Source organism: Alosa pseudoharengus, unplaced genomic scaffold (assembly GCF_046254945.1).
Source record: "Alosa pseudoharengus isolate Yale_2024_CS ecotype anadromous, Long Island Sound unplaced genomic scaffold, YU_APseudo_1.1 YU_APseudo_1.1_scf_22, whole genome shotgun sequence".
NCBI lineage: Eukaryota > Metazoa > Chordata > Actinopteri > Clupeiformes > Clupeidae > Alosa > Alosa pseudoharengus.
The window spans coordinates 4,302,547-4,324,606 of record NW_027468680.1 but is presented as its reverse complement, the minus strand read 5'-3'; the positions used below and the strand labels follow the sequence as shown (position 1 = coordinate 4,324,606).

General features: G+C 40.6%; 3 protein-coding genes across 3 annotated transcripts; all 3 read right to left on the bottom strand.

The window, feature by feature from the left end:
- Window positions 1-2,362: 2,362 nt before the first annotated feature.
- LOC143139506 (olfactory receptor 6N1-like) lies at window positions 2,363-3,337 on the bottom strand. Its single transcript, XM_076300092.1, has one exon. The coding sequence runs from the start codon at window positions 3,317-3,319 to the stop codon at window positions 2,363-2,365; it is 957 nt and encodes a 318-aa protein (XP_076156207.1). The 5' UTR covers window positions 3,320-3,337.
- A 6,689-nt stretch (window positions 3,338-10,026) lies between these two features.
- LOC143139505 (olfactory receptor 6N1-like) lies at window positions 10,027-10,983 on the bottom strand. Its single transcript, XM_076300091.1, has one exon. It carries the CDS (start codon window positions 10,981-10,983, stop codon window positions 10,027-10,029), a length of 957 nt encoding a protein of 318 aa, XP_076156206.1.
- Window positions 10,984-15,582: 4,599 nt separating this feature from the next.
- LOC143139503 (olfactory receptor 6N1-like) lies at window positions 15,583-16,539 on the bottom strand. Its single transcript, XM_076300090.1, has one exon. The coding sequence runs from the start codon at window positions 16,537-16,539 to the stop codon at window positions 15,583-15,585; it is 957 nt and encodes a 318-aa protein (XP_076156205.1).
- Window positions 16,540-22,060: the final 5,521 nt, after the last annotated feature.

The following is a 22,060-nucleotide window of genomic DNA, read 5'->3' as shown; positions in this document are numbered from 1 at the left end:
TCATGATAGGTCCAGCAAATTTAGGCCAGGCTGTCATGGGCTCAACATAAAATTATCACAATTAAGGTCATCTTCATCTAATTTCAGACTGGTCAAGTGCAATAAAATCATGCCATTGGGTCACACAGTTTCCAGATTGGACACACTGAAGCCCTCGTGGATGGCACAGTTTGGGTGCGGATCCTGCAGACTAGGGGTGTATTCAGATTATGGAACAAGGGCATATTCACATATTTTTGGTTTGTTTGTTTGTTCGTTTGTTTGTTTGCTTTGAGTTCACACACACACACACACACACACACACACACACACACACACACACACACACACAACACACACACACACACCCACACACACACACACACACACACACACACACACACACACAACACACACACACACACACAAACACACACACACACAACACACACACACACACACAAACACACACACACACACAAACACACACACACACACTGAGGAGTTAAAAAAAAGGAAAGAAACAAGAAAAGGACATGGTTGTGAGACTTGAGTTTGCTATTTAAATCAAATAATTTTGGAATATTTTATTAAAATGTAAACTTGTGTAAATGTAAGCTCATTCTTTCGCCTTTGATCGGTCACTGCATCTGTGTACGGACCTCAGGATAGAGCCAGAGATACGCTCTAGAGTTAAGTGCTGTCTGGACTGCATTACTTCCAAGACCATTAACCACTGCAATAAGCATTGGAGATTACTTGTGGCATCATTAATTAGGCCGGGATGTTCTCCATCATTACTGCTCACAGCGTTCGCTACTGTCCAATAAAGAGTTCATGTTCCTCAGAGAGGTTTATCTGACCACACAACACTGTCACGTGCAATTACTCCCATTACGCCAGGCTGGCCAGCCAACATGTTATTGAATTGAAGGCAGCTGTAATGTGCTCACAGTGAACCGGACGGCTCACACTATGGACAGTGACAAAATGGACCTCTCTGGTCAGCGGAACAAAGACAGGCATATGTTTTGTTGTGTTGAGATTTGTTTTGTTTAATGAATCAGGTGAATCACATTTTACGATTATTCCGTTCCTGTAAGTCATTCTAATATATATATATATATATATATAAAATACAAGCATTACATTAAAAAAAACTTTTATCTACACATTTGCTGGATATGATAATTTGCTTATCTTCCTACATTGCAGATCTATCTGTGATAGGCCTACTTGTTTGACTTCATAAAATATACTGTATTTCAAATCAGAATAATGCCAGTTTTACTGTTTACTGTTTTATCAGTATACTATAATATCAGTTTTACTATCATTACCATAATTTGTATCCTTCTCACAGCAATGGGTGACTGACTGTACATTTGGTCATGCACATTTTCCTGGCTGACGTTCATGCTCATGATTTCTGAATTTCAAAGGCATGGCCAGAAATGAGAATAGATGCTTCGTGCCAAAATAGTTAATGTTTACTAAATGAGAGGCCCCCATCAATCTCCGAATCACAGCCCTAAGGAGAGTGTGTACAAGCTAGTAATGAGACACTGCAACATACTGTTGCCTAATGGAAACAACACTCCCACTACCCCCAAAGCCCTTTACCTGCAGGAACAAAGGACATTGTGTGCACCAGGGGAGGAACCAAATTTGAGATAATCTGTGCCATTCATATTATGTTTCCTGACACAAATGATCAGATAATTCACATTTGAAGTGAATTAACATCTGTTGTTTGAATAGGGGCTAATGTCTAGCAATTCATCAATTTCACTGGCTGACAATGCAGACCAGAGATCCATGTTCTCACACTAGTGGCGTGTGATGAAGCCTTAGAGTGCAGTTGCTTGAGGAGACACAAGGTCTGTTAAGAAATCCTTGATATGGCATTTATATGTGGATGAACAAAAATAGGAGTATACTCCTGAAGCTAAGTGGGAGAGGATGGTGGGACATTTTATGTACATCGACTGCCAATTGTCTTTTATCCTCGGGAGGTCTTGTTGAAGTGCATTAAATGTTATTTGATTGTCAAGTGAATATGTACGTTAAAAACAGAACAATAAACATGTAATTTCCTCAACAGGCCGTACGCCACACAGTGATTATATAAAATACAAATACACCTTGTCATGTCTATGTGTGCATATATGTCTATATAACAACTCCTAGAGAAAAGTGAAGGTTTTAGATAAATACATTCAAAAGAGAAATATAAGGCAATTGCACAGTTGTGTTCAGACAATAGCATATACGAGTTTTCCCACAACAACAACTTCATAACAGACCAAAACAGATAAAAGACATTGATTAAGGATACTGAGTTTGTCTAAAACATCACCTTGCAATTATTGCCTAGAGACTGTCAGGATAAAGTAGGGATCGTTTTCCTGTGAGAGCTCGGTAAGGCAACACATCTACTGAGGGCTCTGGTTAGAGCTTCCCAAAGCTCCTTGTTCCTCAAGCTGTAAATGATGGGGTTGAGAGACGGTGTAAGAACAGAATACACCACCGCCACGATCATGCGTGCGTCAGGGGAGAACGTGGCCACGCGGTAGGAGACGTACACGCACGTGGCCGACACGTACGAGATGCAGACCACTATCAGGTGAGAGGCGCAGGTGGTGAACGCCTTCGTTCTCTCCGCCCGCCCCATGCGGTACACCGTTATGCCGATGCTGACGTACGAGGTCAGAATAAGAAAAAACGTTCCGAGGAGAATGACCATCGCCATGAAGAGGGACACGATGTTGTTAACGGTGGTGTTGCCACAGGCTAGCCTCACCACAGAAGAGTGGTCACAGAGCACGTGCTGCACCCTATTGGGTCCACAGAAGTTTAGACGGAGAGCGAGAAAACATGCTGGCAAGACCAACAGATAGCCAAAGCACCATGCCGCAAACACCAGCAGAATGCACAAGCGTTTGGTCATGATGGTGGTGTATCGGAGGGGGTTGCAGATGGCTATGTAGCGGTCAAAAGCCATGGCTGTCAAGATGCCCCGGCAAGAGGAACCCATGGAGAGAAAAAAATACATCTGCAACATGCAACCAGTTTTGGAGATGGTGTGTTCATCTTTCAGTAAACCAGATAGCATGTTTGGTATGGATATTGTGACATACACCATATCTGAGAAAGAGAGGCTATGAAGAAAGAAATACATAGGAGTTTGAAGCTTAGGGTCTGTCCTCACCAGATATATAATCATGCCATTGCCACATAGAACCACAACATAAATAGTTAGAAAAACACCAAACATGAGCATTTTCTTCTCCTGCAGTCCTTCTATGATGAAAAATGTGACTGGAGCAGAGATGTTCATATTGCCAGACGATGCATTAATACTTCATCTGAAACAATAACAAAAAAAACATTAAAAGAAGGCAGTGAAGGAGGCAAACACAGTACAATTTCAAGTCAACTGAATGTCTATCTAGTGAGGAACGCAATGCTACATGATACCTATAAATGCACACATACCTAAGTAAAAAATAATAGTTTCAAATAAAGTCAAAAAGGCTACAAATTAAGCAAAATAATAATAGTAACAATAACAACAATATCAACCATAATAACAATATCAAATATCAACAATGAAAATTATTTTTTCATATTAACAAAAAAAATAAACATACAGACATTGATTAATTAAGTGGAAGGTCAACAGGGAAGTTTTTAAATATTTCTTGAAAGTCCCAAAGCTATCACAAAAATGTTGAATATTAGGTAACTCAATTCCACTAACAAGGAATCACTGACGAAACATTTGGCTACTTTTTGGCTACTGCTTTAAATTTCCATACAACACAATGCTACAGTAATAGCACTGTGGATACAGCATGTGGCTCTATCTAGAAAGGTAATTCTTGAGTACATTCACAAAGAGTAAACAGAAATGGTAGAGTCAGAAAATGGCCCTAAACAATAAGATCCTTATTGCGTTCAGACTTTTAACATCATATCCATTCACACCTGGTCCCCAGCCAGCATCCACAGCACACATGGCTCAGAAAACTCTCTCTTAAATACAGTCTGGGTCACTTTGGAAAATTCTGCTTGCATCATTTCAGAAAGTTGTTGTAACAATTAAATCTTGCCTTGTTATAATGACTGCAGAAGTTACAGCCTGTAGCCCATTAGGAATAGGTCTTATTGAGACCTTTCAGTGATACCACTTGTGTGTGTCTTAATTGCTTCCACAATGTATACATCTCCAGTGTACAATTACCAATGATAATTTCACCAAACAAAGTTAAGCCTAGTGCAGGGATGCGCCCAGCACTAGGGGGTCTCAAATAGGATTCAGCTATTACGGCGTTTCACTGTTAAAACTAAAATGTTAAACTCATGGCATAAATGGTGATGCGAATGTTGTCAGTGACAAAAACAGATCAATTAAAGAGGACATATTTTACCCCCTCTTTAACAATTTTGTATAGTTTCTTACATACTTTCATGTCAGATATACACAGGAGAGGTGTTAAACGTCCCACAGTGGCCACTGGCCAATCAACAACCAAGTATATTTACCAACACTTCTAGAAGGCTCAACAGTTTATGTAAGTATAATATACTCTTTTGATCCTGTGAGGGAAATTTGGTCTCTCCATCTATACCAATCCGTGAATTAGTGAAACACACTCAGCACAGTGAACACACAGTGAGGTGAAGCACACACTAATCCCGGCGCAGTGAACACACAGTGAGGTGAAGCACACACTAATCCCGACGCATCTGTGCCTTGCTCAAGGGCACTTCAGCCGTTCCTACTGGTCGGGGTGCGAACCGGCAAGCCTCCGGTTACAAGTCCGAAGCCCTAACCAGTAGGCCACGGCTACCCCAATTGCCCGGCATAGCATCCCAGGCCCACCCCCTCCACACTTATGATGGGTTCTCAAGCAATAATACTGTAACGATTTGATAGCGAACCACACAGTTGTGCAATCAAAAGGTTTATTTGCTGGGAACGAGAGCTAGGACACAGACCAAGACACAGAACACAATGCAAACAGGGCAGGTCAAGCACGCACACACACTACACATACAGGGGAGGACGCAGCCTCCCACACAAAAAGGATCACACACGAGGGAGAACTAAAAGGGAAACATGTTACAATAAAGACGCTAACATTACACACAAAACTAAGGAGAATAACGACATAAACCCCCCAAATGTTCGCTCTCGTATCCCAGGATCCCCTGCGCGGGAGAAAGCGAACACTGTCTTTTTGCGCCGACGCTACATAGCTCCCCCAACAAGCCGTTGCCGTCCTCGGCAACGACCACGAGGTAGCCACATGCTAGCGTCGGCGCGCGTCGCCCGCCACTCAGTTCAGTGCGACAGTACCGTCAACTCACGTGGAGTGCACGCGCCGCAGGAGCTCACTCAACGGGGCGCCACGCTGCTAGCAATCCAGTTCGGGCGTGCTAGCAGCCACGTGGCCGACCCGCTCCCTCTCAGCAGCCGCCCTCAGGCTGCACTTTCCGCGGCGTGTCACCGCGGCACTCCTCCTCTCCAGACGGGGCCCTAGATGGCCTTACAACCGTCGACACTGTACCAAGCACCGGGGTTCGAGGGGGGCCAGATGAAGCTGCGCCAACGCCACTCCGCTCCGTCGAGTCGCCGACCAGGACAGACAGGCACCGACTCCACAGCAACCGGACCGCGCTGAGCTCTCCCGCTGCAGCTACCGTTTTCGGCGTCCCTCCTCGTGTTGCCATCTCGCAGAGCCGTACTGCTCTGTTCCCGGCCCGTTCCACTCCTTCGCGGCCTCGGCGAAGGCACGACCCCCGAGATGGCCGTGCTATTGAACTCCACACACAAACTTTTTTCAAAAGGCGCCGGCCAACAGGCCAACTAGAACGGGCGCCCACACAGCACGGTGCCTCTCACACGCACCCAAAAGTTTTAAAGTTCAGAGGGCCTTTCCAACGAAGCTGCCCCACCGTCGTGAGTTCGCTGCCCTCAGCGGCTCCGCCAACCGTCCATCGTCTAGGAACCTCTTCCTCGCCGCACTCTCCCGGCTCTTACAAGGGCTCTCCCTGGATCCTCTTGCGTGGGCCTCCACCCAATGGTGAGGTCTCCCGCTCTCAGCTTCTCTCGCTGGGCGGAGGCCATGTTCGAAAGTCGCTTCTGACACCAATGTAACGTTTAATGCACACGACACCAACGTTGTTCAATGGCAGCTTTATTGGCTCACGAACGAGGGCAGGGACTCAGACTCAGATTACAATACACAATGCAAACAGGGCAGGTCAAGCACGCACACACACTACACATACAGGGGAGGACGCAGCCTCCCACACAAAAAGGATCACACACGAGGGAGAACTAAAAGGGAAACATGTTACAATAAAGACGCTAACATTACACACAAAACTGAGGAGAATAACGACATAAACCCCCAAAATGTTCGCTCTCGTATCCCAGGATCCCCTGCGCGGGAGAAAGCGAACACTGTCTTTTTGCGCCGACGCTACAATACCAACAAATTCTTTGGTCATTCCTTTTCGTTGCTGTGGCCATGATCCAATCAACAACATAACCAGACAAACACCAATCCCTTGATGCATGGCACTCACCAGAAATGGCAACAAACTTTGACCAAAGTGTGAAACAGATGTTTTATCAAGACCTTGAGGTCCTAATAAAACATGTGTTTCATACCTTGGTCAAAATACTAAGAGGATGAAGCACCACAGCACCCTTTTCAACCCTGTCTGAGGAGCGCTGTCTAGTCAACCCAATTTTCTGAAGGCTTTGTGATCCTAAGTAGTTTGTAAAGTCCCTCTTACGATTTTGGAGCGTTTTCATTGTGTAAAACAGCTACATTTCCTTTTATATAATTAATTGTAGTTAAACGTATTTTTGCTGAAAAAGCGCTATTACATGCAGATTTAGGTATTTTTGGCGACTGTAGTGCTCCCTCTAGAGTCACGATGTATTTGTTACTCTGCAAACTTCTTGTGACTTATCCCCCCTGTACACAATGAACATGCTTTTGTTGTGGAGGTGAAGGATTAACAACAGGCAAAAACTCCAAAGAACTATATCTGCTGACAAGGTAATGTTTCACGGTTCTCTCAAGATTTGTCGGGCTGTCGTTCTTGAAGTTGATGGCTGGTTTTCTCGGTAGCGACTTTATGCTGTATAGCTATGCTAGGTGAATGATTCGGCTATTACAAGTTTGTTTACCATCAAATTGGCGTCGTAAAGGTGAAAATCTTGCATAGTGTACCTTTAAAATGTGCCCAAAATTGACATAACTGGCAATGTTATGAAGTGACACTTTGCTGGCGGCATAGTTTCTGATAGACAGACAGTAGAGTAGGCCTAATGCAACATGTAGCTTAGCCTATCCGTCTAAATCAGCACTTTTATCATCACTCTATCTCTACCTTCAAAAAACGTCTGAAGACCTACAGTAGCTCTTCAGAGAGTAGGCTACCTCCTCTCCTAGCACTAGCCTACCAACAACTGGACAATGAACATGCAACATTTACCAATTGACCGTCACCCTTCTAGAATTGTCACAAGATTCTGTGTACAGTCTATGGTGAGTAGTAGACCTACTCATTGCTGCGCTAACATGTCCTTGTGACTCTGTGCCTTGATTGTTTCCCTTTTTGTAAGTTGCTTTGGATACAGCCATCAGCTAAATGACTAAATGTAAATTAAGCACATTTCCATACTATCTTGCTTAACCTATTTCTCAGATTTCTTCCTCAATGATACCCCAAACACTCTTGCACAGACAGTAGGCTATACCACATATGGTGGAACACTCACTAATGGAAAAGAGCTGGCATATCAGACATCTTGACTAAGCCTAATATGTCCATATGCAACATGCAACAACCAAATATGAATATGTATGTCTTTGTACAGTATGTGCAGTGTTGGGCAAGTTACTTCAAAAGCGTAATGCATTATTTATTACTTGTTACTGTCATCTCAAAGTAATTTGTTACATTACAATATTACTGTCTTTGAATTGTAAGGCATTACACTACGTTTACATTACTTTCACCAAAATAACAGGAAATATGGATTTGGTGTTCTCAATAGATCTTCATGTGTTCAATGCAGCTCATTACATGGCAGGAGGTGATGTGGTATGGCATAATGACTGAGCTAGGCTTAAGGCTAACAAAAGAACAATATAAAAGTAGGCCCCAAAGGCCAAAGGTCACTCACAACTTAATATAGTTAAATATAGCCATAGTGAAATTGTATGTTGGCTTTAAATGGTTCTCATCATTGCTGGTTGCCTTTCCTTCCACTTACAGTGATGTAGACTTAATGCAAATAGTTTGAGAATAAAGGTTACGATCTTTGTCTGTAAAAGCAACATTTTAGTTATTCTCACTGCTTGAAATGAGAAGTATAGCCTACCATGTTAGATCTGTTGCATAAATGGCAGAGATAACTCAAATTCCCTTTCTACAGTCATCTAAACAAGGCAATCAAATTCCAGGACCAGCATAGATGACTTTTTTTAATTCTTGGATAATCTTCTCTGGTGCCAATTGAGCATTTCTCAATTTTGGATTAAAAAGCAAAGTAACTTCAGTTACTGAGAATTGTACCGAGTAAAATATTACTGAAATTGTATTGGTAATGCCTTACATTACTGCATTACAGCAAAAAGCAATGCATTACTGTAATTACATTACTTTTTAAATGCATTACTCCCAACACTGAGTATGTGTCATAGGCATACTAGGGAATGGTTTATGACGTTAAATGCAGTTGTCAAAGTCTTTCTTTTTGATCTTTAAGTAAATTAGCATGTGGTCCTACTATGAAGTTCAAATGACAGCTGTGATGTGACCTAATATAACACAATTTGGGGATATTTCAGCACTTTAGCATGGACAGCTCCCCTTTATAACTTCTGAATAAGGCAGTGAGTTGCAAACAAGGAAAAAAGAAACAATATCATTCTGCCACTATTTATTCTTGATTATTCTTTTTTTTACATTACTGGTACATTGTCTTCAGGAATTGTCAACACCAGAATGTCTTGCAATTTTAGCTATGGAGGGATGAACCTGATCAGAATTATTATTTTCTGTATTTTACTGTAAGCCAGCAGCCAAAGAATCATACTAGTGGGGGTATTAGTTCTATCTATCCTCCTAACCCACATTGTATGCATGAACTATATTTATGGTAACACTTTACTTGACAGTATCGACATAAGAGTGACCTGCCACTGTCATGACACATGAACCCTAACCCTAATCCTAACCTTTAACCCTAATCCCAATCCTAACCCTAACTTTAACCCTAATCCTAACCCTAACTTGTTATGACAAAAAACAAATGTCACTTAATAACAGAAGCATTATGTCATAAATGTTTACACAAATGTTCTGCAGAGACAACATTACAGTTCATTCCTAACCAACAGAACATATCAACAGTTCACATTCCCAATTTGCAAAAAAAGACAGGCAAGCAAAAAGCGTGTACTTTGCAGGGATCAGGGATGGATTACTGCATGGGCCTACCGGGCCCATGCACATGGGCCCAAGGCCCAAGCCTTTGCATGGAATCATTGCCTTAATATCAACAAATCAGGATGTAGGCTATGAATCTGATTGAATTTAGTATTGGCCATCCCAATGCACCGGAATACAGGAAATCACATTAAACAAATTAAAAAATTTCTGCTTGAAGTAAATTCTTTAAGGTACAATGACGCATTATTGCAAATGCATTGACTATGTCATATTTTCAATACCTATGGAGCACATTCACAGCATATCTTGTTTTATATGTTATCGTGCATCCATAGATAAGTTATATAAAGATTAGATAAATATGCCTAGCTCTGTAGGGATAAACTGTCAAAAGACAAAATTATATATGAAGTTTGTGAATTTTGTTTTATACACTGCATTACAATTGTCCATATGTACTTTTAACAACAAGTAGTACTTAAACAAGAAACAGTACTGTTAACATTCAAGAGTAAGACTATTGATTAAGGAAACTGGTGAACCCTCTTTTATACAGTAGCTTTAGGATGCAGCAGGGAGGGTTTTTTTGCGAGCTGAGGGTAAGGCATCACATCTACTGAGGGCTCTGGTTAGAGCCTCCCAAAGCTCCTTGTTCCTCAAGCTGTAAATGATGGGGTTGAGAGACGGTGTGAGAACAGAATATACCACCGCCACAATCATACGTGCGTCAGGGGAGAACGTGGCTACGCGGTAGGAGACGTACACGCACGTGGCCGACACGTACGAGATGCAGACCACTGTCAGGTGAGAGGCGCAGGTGGTGAACGCCTTCATCCTCTCCGCCTGCCCCATGCCATGCACCGCCTTACCTATGCACACGTATGAGGCCAGGATGAGGGAGAACGTGCCAATGAGGACGACCATAGCGAGGGCCAGAGATAGGTAGTTGTTGACCGTCGTGTCGTCACAGGCTAGTCTCACCACAGAAGAGTGGTCACAGAGGACGTGCTCCACCCTATTGGGCCCACAAAACTGTCGCTGAAGGGCCAGGCAGAGTGCCGGCAAGACCATTCCATAACCAAAACACCATGCTGCAAAAACCAGGAGTATACACACCTGTTTAGTCATAATAGTAGTATAACGAAGTGGGTTACATATGGCTACGTAGCGGTCAAAAGCCATGACTGTCAAGATAGCTCGGCAAGTTGAGCCCATGGATAGGAAAAAGTACATCTGTACCATACATCCAGATTTGGAAATAATGTGTTCTTTTTTTAGTAAACCCGATAGCATGTTTGGTATGGATACTGTGACATACACCATATCTGAGAAAGAGAGGTTATGAAGAAAGAAATACATAGGAGTTTGAAGCTTAGGGTCCGTCCTCACCAGATATATAATCATGCCATTGCCACATAACACCACAACATAAATAGTTAGAAAAACACCAAACATGAGCATTTTCTTCTCCTGCAGTCCTTCTATGATGAAAAATGTGACTGGAGCAGAGATGTTCATATTCCCAGAATGTGGATTAATAATATACCTGGAAAAGAAACACATTGGACAAAAAGCTGTTATAAAGGAATGTTCGTTAATCGACTTGTTAAGCCTTCTTTTAAAGTGGCCATGACAGGAATACAGCTAAGGTAACCTAAAAACACACCCTTCATAAAATAAAATTTGTATAACCTTTCAAAACACTTACAACGTTTACAATACTTTGATTTGTCTGTAGACAACCTTCACACTACCACAGAAGTGTCATTCTATTTTGAACATGGTCAGTGGTGTATAATAGTTTGTTTTTGATGTGAGTGTATGCCCGGTTCGCTTTCACTGTAAGCAAATTTGGTGTTAATGCAAACAACGTTCTTGCTCAAAACCACCAATTAACGTAATTATGCTTTCAAACAACATTTTGAACCAATTTCTGAAAATAAACCCTAGGTTGTTTTTGGTCCAGAACATTCCTTTAACATGACCATTATTTGAACAGAGTACAGTTTCAAGTTAAATGGATATAGAGCCTGATGGAGAGATCTCTCCAGTAAAAAGTCTTATGAATACATTCATACAAAAACATTGCATTTCAATGTAATCAATGATAATAAGAGGAATAATATACTTTCAGTAATGCTGAATGCAAAATTCAATTGACAACAATTGTCAACAATTGACATTTCTGCAGATATTGATATTAATAGGAAAAGCACAGTAATAAATACAATAAGATGCATATTATAAAATATCCATTCACACCTAACAAGTTGGTGTCTACCACATACATGACTCACAAATGCAGACATACTGACTTAAATACAGTGTGGGTCACATTGGAGACTTATGCTTACATCACTTCTGCTCCCATATACAGTAGCAATTAGGAGTCGTGTCTTATCTGCAATTCATTTCTGTCTACAGTTGCTACCCCAATTAGGACTAGATAATGTTAAAACATAGTCATTAAAAACATGCATCCTCTTTATATCTTCCAACATGTACTGTATACCTCTCTGGTGGGCAATTACCAATGATAATTGTGACTTTACAAAACAAAGTTACTAATTGAACAACAAATTGAGTGTCAGTGACCAAGCACTGGAGGCCTGCAAGGCAGGGTGCAGCTCCCGCAAACGTATGCTATGTGTGTCAGCTTTCTTTAATATGAAATTGTCTGACTTTAGAAATTAAAATGATTAAGTCTGCATAACCCTGAAACCATTCATTGATGTGGTTGTAAGGTAGTGGAAGCACTGACAAAATGACTTATTCAGAGGGTTTTGCAAGGATTGAATAGATTTGTATAGGGTGGCATTAGGTCCTAAGAAGCAATAACAGTGCAGTTTTACAATAACAGTGCAAATTCAGACAGCATTTACATTTCAGAAACGCGCTACGAAACTCACTTAAAAGGGGACACTTAAAAGTAGGGATCGACCGATATGGATTTTTTAGTGCCGATACCGATACCGATTTTTTTCCATCAGCCTTAGCCGATGACCGATACAGGCTGCCGATTTTCTTGAGCCGATATTTGGAGCCGATACTGCTTTTATTTTGCTCCCTCAATTTAAATCATACAAATGACACATAATTACACAAATGAAGATAACAAATGTTATAAGTCTCAATTTAAAAAAGGAACATTTATTGAACTTATGGATGGGTGCACTGGATATGGTTAACTGTGCAAAATGCTTTCATCAACATCTTACAACACAGCCTTGATGATGCATTGCTTGCTGACTATAAGACATAATTCAGGTCATCACAAAATGTCCTTTGTCAACACATTTAAATAATTTAAGAAAACAATAAGCCTGAAAAGTAGCTATTGAATTAGTGCTTGATTTGTAATTTAAGACTGCATGGTTTAAATTTTTCTGTCTATATTTTTCTAAAAAAAAGCTGCCAGATTTGTCAACCACAGAACATAAATCAGCAGAAAAAAAAGAACGTGGTGTCAGATGTTTCTGTTCTAAACGGCATCAACGTCAAAAGGTATAAAACATATCTCTCAAAGTTTTACAATCTCTCCTTCAGGTAGCGCAGCACTCTCATATCGCTGTGATGCGTGTGTCCCACTGAGTGAGACAGACGCACACACAAACTTCTGTTTGGTAGCTGACAAACCACCATTGAACTGGATTGATAATGATAATGTTAGCAAACGGCTCTAAACAAGTAAGGCATACACGGTATGTCTGGTACATGATAAACGTTAACACAAATTAATATTCAACTACATATAACACGTCTCTCATTATTAAAGCTCTGATATCACTGCGATGGCAACTCCGCCCAGCTTGAAGGGAGAGGGGGGCGTCCAAAACTCAGCCAGGTGGTCGCTGAATAAAACTCCCACAAATATCACTGAACAACATCGGCATTACTTAATCATATGATTGACCAGTGTTCGTAACAGCTACTGCTACCGCATGGATACGGATAGCCTACAACTTAGCTATTTGCAGCTCCCTAAATACAATGGCAAGCAGTTTTATAAAAGAGGCATTCAGGGAGGGAGACACACACACACACACCACACGCGTCCAACACTCAGCCAGATGGTCGCTGAATAAAACTCCCACAAATACCACGGAACAACGTTGGCATTAGGCCTGCCTAATTATATGACCAGTGTTTGTAACAGCTACCGCTACCGCATGCATATAGCCTACAACTTAGCTATTTGCAGCTCCCTAAATACAATGGCAAGCAGTTTTATAAACGAGGCATTAAGCATTAAATAAAGTAGCCTACCTATCTATCATTCGCGTTTTCCATTTGGACCCACAAACTTGCTTCCACCTTCAAAGTGTATGGCAATATTTCAGCTAAGTCAAACAGTTAAAAGATGCTTTGAAAGTTTAAAGTTTGTTGTCTTGAAGAGCAGGCTTTCAGCACTCTGCTTGTGGGGGAGGGGCAGTCTGCAATTGCAGTGTCTCCAGCAACACAGAGCTGCCTGTGGACGCCTGTATGTAAATAATGCGGGGGGGAAAACTATCGGTGAACGCAGCCGCATATCGGCAGATGCTGATACACGTAAAATACGCAAATATCGGCCCGATATATATCGGTCGATCCCTACTTAAAAGTGATGAACACCTCTGAACAGGTGGCGAACGGGTGTGACAACAGCTCCTGTTTAAAATGCACTGGCTCTGAAATGTAAGTATTTGGGTTTATTTTAACATTTTAATGGCGCTTAAGAGTGATGATCTCCTCTCCTTTACTGTCTGTACGTAATAAGGTTTACACCCATTCGCCACCTATTCAGAGGTGTTCATCACTTTTAAGTCCCCAGAAATACCCTAGTGTACACACGTCTTTTGTTAGTGTATGTCTATTAATGCATTTGTCTCTTGTCTTTGGTGTGTGAGCATACGCTCATGAGTATCTTCATGTAAGCTAGTCCTCTGTACATTTTGTAATTACCGGTACTATTATTTGATGTCATTAGTGTAATAATCTTTTTTTATTTACTTATCTAATCGTACTCATATTGTTCTTTGTGTAATTGGCCATGTAAATAGATTTGTTTTGTGGATGGATTCATAAATGTGCACACCTGTTTCTGTCTAGCATGCCTTGATAGAGCGTTCAAAACATGTTGGCAGTGTTAAGGCTTTTAAATCTTACTGTAGGAGTGGCCTTTTTTTCTTTTTTAAACTAAAAACTAGACTTATAATGTACATCGACCGTCATGCAAACTCAATTACCATGGAACTGCAGTATAGTAGTGACAGTACAATAACAAAAAAAAACTATATACTGTAATTACTATCATTCTGTATTATTCTACATTTATTAGAAAACACAACCTCTTACACATAAAGTGACCAACTGATAAACACAAACACTAAACATTGGAGACAGATCAGGACAGACTGCTGCAAATAAAAAGTTTAGCGAGATTATACATATCCCATATGCATTTCAGTGTACTTCATGCAAATGTTAATACACATAATGTATTATAGTAGAATTACGACAGTAGGGTTAATGTTAAAAACGTCCCCCCTCGGGTTAAGGCAAGACCCTTCCGCTTTGTGTCGGGGTCCGGGTTCATCCTGTGGGGAATTATTTAACAATAATGACTGGCGGACAATATATTATCCTGATTATTATACAGCTAAATTGCCAAACGAGAAAAGAAACTTCACACAAAACAGTATGTTCTTCTTAATTTGTGAAATGTGTTACAGTGTTGTGGCTTCAACTGGGATACAAACAGTTAGCCACACAAATAGAACTTGAGAGTTTCAGGTGTTGCATCGTATTAGGTGCTGACTTTCACGTCCATGGCGATGTGTGAACAGATTACTTGTGGAATGATATGAAAGATATGAATCAGAAGCACAAAACCTTTTGCCATATATACACAGCAGTTATTCATTCATTTGTTTTTTTGCAGTGGTCAAATAGGACCTTTGAATAATGGGAAGGCCAATTCAAAGCCAATGGAACTTTCTGCAGCATTCTGAAGAGCCGTATAATAAATTTGGATAAAACAAAAAGTAGTTTACTATCCCTCAACACATGAAACGCCCCTTATTAATGAAACTTAGTAAGGCTGTTGTGTCACCTTTAGAAACGATAATTTTGACACTGTCAGGATAAAGTAGGGATTGTTTTCCTGCGAGAGCTCGGCACGGCAGGACATCTACTGAGGGCTCTCGTCAGGGCTTCCCACAGCTCCTTGTTCCTCAAGCTGTAAATGATGGGGTTGAGCAGAGGGGTTAGAACCGAGTACAGCACCGCCACGATCATGCGTGCGTCAGGGGAGAACGTGGCCACGCGGTATGAGACGTACACGCACGTGGCCGACACGTACGAGATGCAGACCACTGTTAGGTGAGAGGCGCAGGTGGTGAACGCCTTCGTCCTCTCTGCCCTCGCCATGCCATGCACCGCCTTACCTATGCACACGTACGAGGCCAGGATGAGGGAGAACGTGCCAAGGAGGACAAACAGCGCGAGGGTTAGAGACACGACGCTGTTGACGCTCGTGTCGGCGCACGCCAGCCTCACCACAGACGAATGGTCGCAGAAGACATGCTTCACCCTGTTGGGCCCGCAGAAGGGCAGGGGGACGGCCAGGGAAAGGGATGGCAGGACGGTTGCAGACCCAAAGCACCACGCGACCACAACCAGGAGGATGCACACCGGGTGGGTCATGAGGGAACCATAGCGCAGTGGGTTACACACAGCCATGTAGCGGTCAAAAGCCATGACCGTTAAGATAGAGCGACCAGTCACAGCCATAGAGAGGAAAAAGTACATCTGCAATAAGCAACCAGTTTTGGAGATGGTGTGCTCCTCTTTTAGTAAGCCAGAGAGCATATTTGGTATAGTTACGGATGTATACACTATGTCTGAGAAAGAGAGGCTATGAAGAAAGAAATACATAGGAGTTTGAAGCTTAGGGTCTGTCCTCACCAGATATATAATCATGCCATTGCCACATAGAACCACAACGTACACGGTTAGAAAAACACCAAACATGAGCATTTTCTTCTCCTGCAGTCCTTCTATGATGAAAAATGTGACTGGAGCAGAGACATTCATGTTGCCAGAAGATCACTGATACCTATAGGACAAAAAGGCAGAGAGCTGTCAAAAAGGCTTAGGAAGTTAGAGAATACAATTTATACTTAGAGAATACAGTTTTTTCTCAAGTGAGTGTCCCGATCAAAAATGATCATTTTGAAACTAGCAATACTCTCTTTTCATCTTCATCTCACAATGATTTATGCAATCCTTTGTACAAAGTGGAATTAACCCTCCTGTTGTGGTCATTTTATGGTCACTAATTGTGTGTTCCCGGTCAAAAATGACCGCTGCATTATGACTTTATAACGTTATAAATCCATATAAACACATATATTATCATCTTATGTTGTGATAGACCTTTGTATCAACTTACGTTCTATTGGATATAACCAATTTTGAACTTCCAGTTATGGCCTGCAGGCCTCATTGACCTGATGCAAGACAGAAAGGGGAAGATTCTATTGGGGAAAGGTTCCAGTGGGTGCTGGCATAGAAGCAAAGAGGGGGAGTGAAGGGGGGGGGGGGTTGTGTGAATGTACAGAAGCACAGATACAGTCCATCTGATCAACAGGTATATTCCTGGATTCAATTTTATACACTGACCACTATTTTTCACCCATTTCATGGTCATTTTTGACCGGGAACACAATGGGTGTTCTAAAGTTAAATAAGACACCCTAATTGTTATGAAACTTCTTTGAGAGAAAAGAATTGTCAATCGGTCGAATTTGACCGCAAACACAACAGGAGAGTTAATACAATTATAATGAATATAAAGAGCAAATGAAAGTCAAATAATTTAATATATTAAAATACATTTATTTATAACATTGTTACTTTTGTTTCGTCCCTGTAAGAATGACCTGGCCTCTAAAATGTAAAAAAACATAAATCTTTCATGAGTGGATATATATGGGTAGTTTCACATCAGGGTAAGGGCTTGACAGTTGAAGAAAGCAGATACTGTAATTGTAATGGGAACAGTGGGTATTTGAAATATGATCCAAATCTAGTTTGAAAATACTTCTGATATGTATCAAATCAAGTATAAGCCTACCAACAGAAGCAAAATCCACATATTTGAAAAATAGAAGAGATCCCTTTGCACAGCCAACTTAAAAAGGTGCTGGTGGATTGCAGGTTTTAAAGTTCACCTCTTTTTATATACAAAATCCACATATTATTTGAACATCATAATAACTGATAGAGTTGTAAAACATAATTACTAAAGTAACAGTTTATGTTCACTCTAACACATTTTCACATAGATATGTTTCAAAATTACATTATATATGATAATGCATTGTAATCAGTCTACCTAATGGAACCACAAAAAAGGCAACTTTTCTAGCCATATCACATGCACAACATAAATATTTAACCTGAAAAAGATACCTCTGCTAATTGATAGATAACAGAACATGAAAAAAGTGTTTAAAGTAACTCACAATTGAAAGAACTATACACACATTTGGTTAGATTCTTTTTTTGTTATCTGATTAACCTGAACGTTCATTCGTTACCTGACACCAGTTTTGAGCACTCCATCCTGCACAAAGTAAACACAGTCTTTAAATACAGTCCAGGACACTTAGAAGAGTTACAATGACATCATTTTAAAAAGTTTACACGAGCCATTAGAAGTTTTGCCACATCATAATTAATCTTAAGAACAAACAGTTCCTCCCAGTTAGTCCTAGGTCATATTGAGACCAATCATTACACCCACACGTGTGGTTAATTGCTTCCAAGATGTATCTCTCTCTAGTGTACAATTACCAATGATAAGTTTGTATTTTTACAAAGCAAAGTTACTAATTAAACAGTAAACATTGTAAGCACAAGAGGCCTCTAAGGAAACTCTAAAGCATTGGATGAGACTATGCTAAGGAAAGGACTTGGCTGATTTAGTGTTCAGATCAATCAGATTAGAGATTTGCTGCCAACCATCACCACATTGAAGAAAATAAATAACTGAGAGCTTATTATGAAGACTTCAACTTTAATTTCACCTTAAGCTTTCAGTCAGACAAGAAATGTGGGCCTTGAAATTAGCTAAGTAGATGAGATGTTGGTTTCTCATATGATAAAAAGAAAACTAAATATTTGCAATTGCAAACACACAAAGAAAACTGAAAACTATAGCAAATTAGCGTATCCTTTTAGCATCTTATGATACGCTTTTAACCAATGACCAATCCTTTTAGCCTTTTTAACTAATGATACATTTAGGTTATACAGCACACCAATCCAAAAAAGATATGGAACCAAATATACAAAGAACAAATCTACATTTTCTTTCATTCATTCATTCATTCTGTCTTTCTTTCTGTCTTTCTTTCTTTCTTTCTTTCTTTCTGTCTGTCTGTCTGTCTGTTATTTGTCTGGTGTTTATCAACAGCTACTTAGAGTTACAGTAACAAGTCCATTGCATGTTTTGCATTACATTTATTCATTTAGCTGATGTTTTGGTCCAAAGTGACTTACTAAAACTTTAGAGAGCAGTCGTGGTACAGTGAGAATATGACACAATGGTGTAATAATAGGTAGCCTACTACCTTGCATAATACAGTAAAAGAAACACTTTTCAGAGACAGTTCAAGTCAATGGATGTAGATAAGAGGGATAGGCGATAGATAAGAAGGTCATGTGATCATGTAAGTGCAAGTTAAGTGTGTTAGAAGGTCATGGTAAGTGAAAGTTAAGTGTGTTAGATTGTTAGTGGTGTTAGGAGAAGAAATACTCTCAGAAGAGCTGGGATGACCCTGCTCTGATAGTAACTAGTAACGTGTTTCACCATCAGAAAACCATGAGCAGAGGGAGAGGGTGAAGTCTGGGGCCCAAGCCCCCCCCCCCCCCCCAAAAAAAAAAGAAGTAACCAAAGTCTTTAAAACTGCAAATTGTGTCTAAAATTAGACTTCCATTTGTCTCAGTTAAATTGCTCATGAAGTACGTAAGTTATGTCCATAACTATGGATCTATGAGACCGACTGATGACCGTCAACATCTCTTGTCGCTCGGAACGAGCTGAGGCGTTCCAGGCAAGAGGAAGAGGCATGTCCCTGAATGCATTATATTGCTGCACGACAGCCTCCAAGTCAGTCACATGACATTGTTGATATAATGGTCTCGAGAAAAGGTAGAAGGATGGCATCATTCAAGGTGTAGACCGTGGTGACGGTCTGAGGTAGGTCGAAATAGATCCACACAGTTACGAAACACTGGAGGGGTCATTGTATTTTGTATTTGAAATACGTATTTTATATACATGTATTAGAAATACTGCCCATCCCTGGCAACATGGTAAAAAGATGAAAATGACTTTATGATTTTACTTTCAATTCCTTTTACATTCTCCAAGGTATTAACATTGACAATTTTCATTACTCCATATAGGACGTTTCTGTACATAAATGTAAGCACTGTGGCAGTAATGCAATATTTAGAAAATGTAGGCTACTCTTGTACTCTTGATACTCAAGTACTTTTAAAAACAAGTACTTTAGTACTTTTACTTAAGTAGACATCTGGCTGTTGAACTTTTACTTGTACTTGAGTAAAATATAGCAAAGGGTATCTGTACTTTTACTCAAGTAATGAGTGTACTCTGTCCGCCTCTGCACGTTTCACTAAATCGTGCACACGTTTTACTAAGTCGTGCACTCATTTTACTAAATTGTGCTCTCATTTTAATTGTTGTAAATTGAGCGCCCAATTTAGTAAAACATGTGCACAGTATAGTAAAACATGCGCACAATTTAGTAAAATGTGTGCACGATTTACTAAATTGAGAGCACAATAATTTAGTAAAATGAGTGCACTAATTAGTAAAACGTGCACACTATTTAGTAAAATGAGTGCACTAATTAGTAAAACGTGCACACTATTTAGTAAAATGAGTGCACTAATTAGTAAAACGTGCACACTATTTAGTAAAATGAGTGCACTAATTAGTAAAACGTGCACACAATATACTAAATTGTGCACACAATAGTAAAATGAGACCACAATTTAGTAAAATGAGTGTACAATTTAGTAAAATGAGCGCACATTCTCTCGATACACAAAACTATCTTGCAAAGACACATCCTGGGCTCGGTAAGACAGCGACAAACATTTTTCAAAACATACACATATACAAAATGTGAAGTACATAAACTAAATTACACTAGTTTTTTTTTTTTTTTTTTTTTTACACACATTTAAGCCATTTCCCCCCAGTTATGAAACAATTAAAAACAAGGTACCGGTAAACATTGTACTTGTTTTCCAGGGGAGAATCCTGAAAAAGAACAAGTTGCATAGATTGTGTGGAGGGGGTGTGACTGTGTTGCTCACTCACATGTGATTTTGTCTTCAACCAGTCCACCATGCATTCCATAGCAAAGGTAAAGTTTAAAACAAAATAAATAAATAAATACATCCACTGACTGATTTGGTATGTTAATTTAACTATGGTCTTTTCTTTACACAATGATCACACTTTAGATGGAGCCTAATCATCCCACCTTGGTGAACAATGTGGTGATGAATATCTCAAGTTTCTATTAATGGTATTATAGTTGACTTCTGTAATATTATAAGCAATTGAAAACAACTTAACAATGCCATGCTGTCGCAATCTGTGCTTGTGTAGAATGCTTTCTTTAAATACAGAAACATTAGTTGCTAATGAATTTGGTGTTCATTGTACACTACTCTAAACAACAAGGAACTTTGATTTGAATTATTTTTAAAAATCCACAACGCCACAAGGACGGACAAAAAAATGTGTTCAAGAGTAAGGACAAACAAAACATGGAGGAAAGGGGTGGATGGTATTTTTACCAACAACAAAAAAAATCGCTGTGATTCAATCATGCTTAATTCTATTTTGATAATTGTCAGCATTTGCGTCGCCCGTCCCTCCGTGGGGATGTTGTGACTTGTGTACGAGGCTGACAATGAAGTCGGCAACAACAGCTGCTCGGTGCCGGCTAGCTCCAGCACCTCTCTGCTCAAGTCTTGTCAGTCACATTTCCCCTAATTAACTAACATCTGCTTTCCATTTTCAGTTACACTGCATCGCCAGCTTGTCTCGTCTGAATCCCTGGCTCCTGACCTCCCAGGAGGAAGACACGCTTGCTGTCAAAAGAACCCCCAGCTTCCAACCCTGCGCACAAAAGGTGATTCTTTAAAGAGACAAAAACACATCAATAAACAGGCCTGTGTGCATTGGAGGCGGACACTGGCAGAAGTCCCGGGTGAACCCTGGTACTTAGGGGGATCTGCAGTCACCATACGGATGCAGTGTCTGACTTAACTGCTGTGGAGGCTACTATTACTATGTGCTGCTCTTGTGCCCCCCCCCCCCCCCCCCCCCAACGGTTGTATTACACAAAGGACTAAAATACCCCACTCTGTGCAGCGTCATTCCCTTGGGCTGTGTGTGTGTGGTGTGTGTGTGTGTGCATGGGTGTGTGTGTGTGTGTGCGTGCGCATGTGTGTACAATGAAAGAGGACAATATTGGTGTTGGTAAGTGTGTATGGCTGAATG

Bases quoted from the DNA above. Each gene is read 5' to 3' on its own strand.
- LOC143139506 (XM_076300092.1), bottom strand. From the start codon at position 3,319: ATGAACATCTCTGCTCCAGTCACATTTTTCATCATAGAAGGACTGCAG.
- LOC143139505 (XM_076300091.1), bottom strand. From the start codon at position 10,983: ATGAACATCTCTGCTCCAGTCACATTTTTCATCATAGAAGGACTGCAG.
- LOC143139503 (XM_076300090.1), bottom strand. From the start codon at position 16,539: ATGAATGTCTCTGCTCCAGTCACATTTTTCATCATAGAAGGACTGCAG.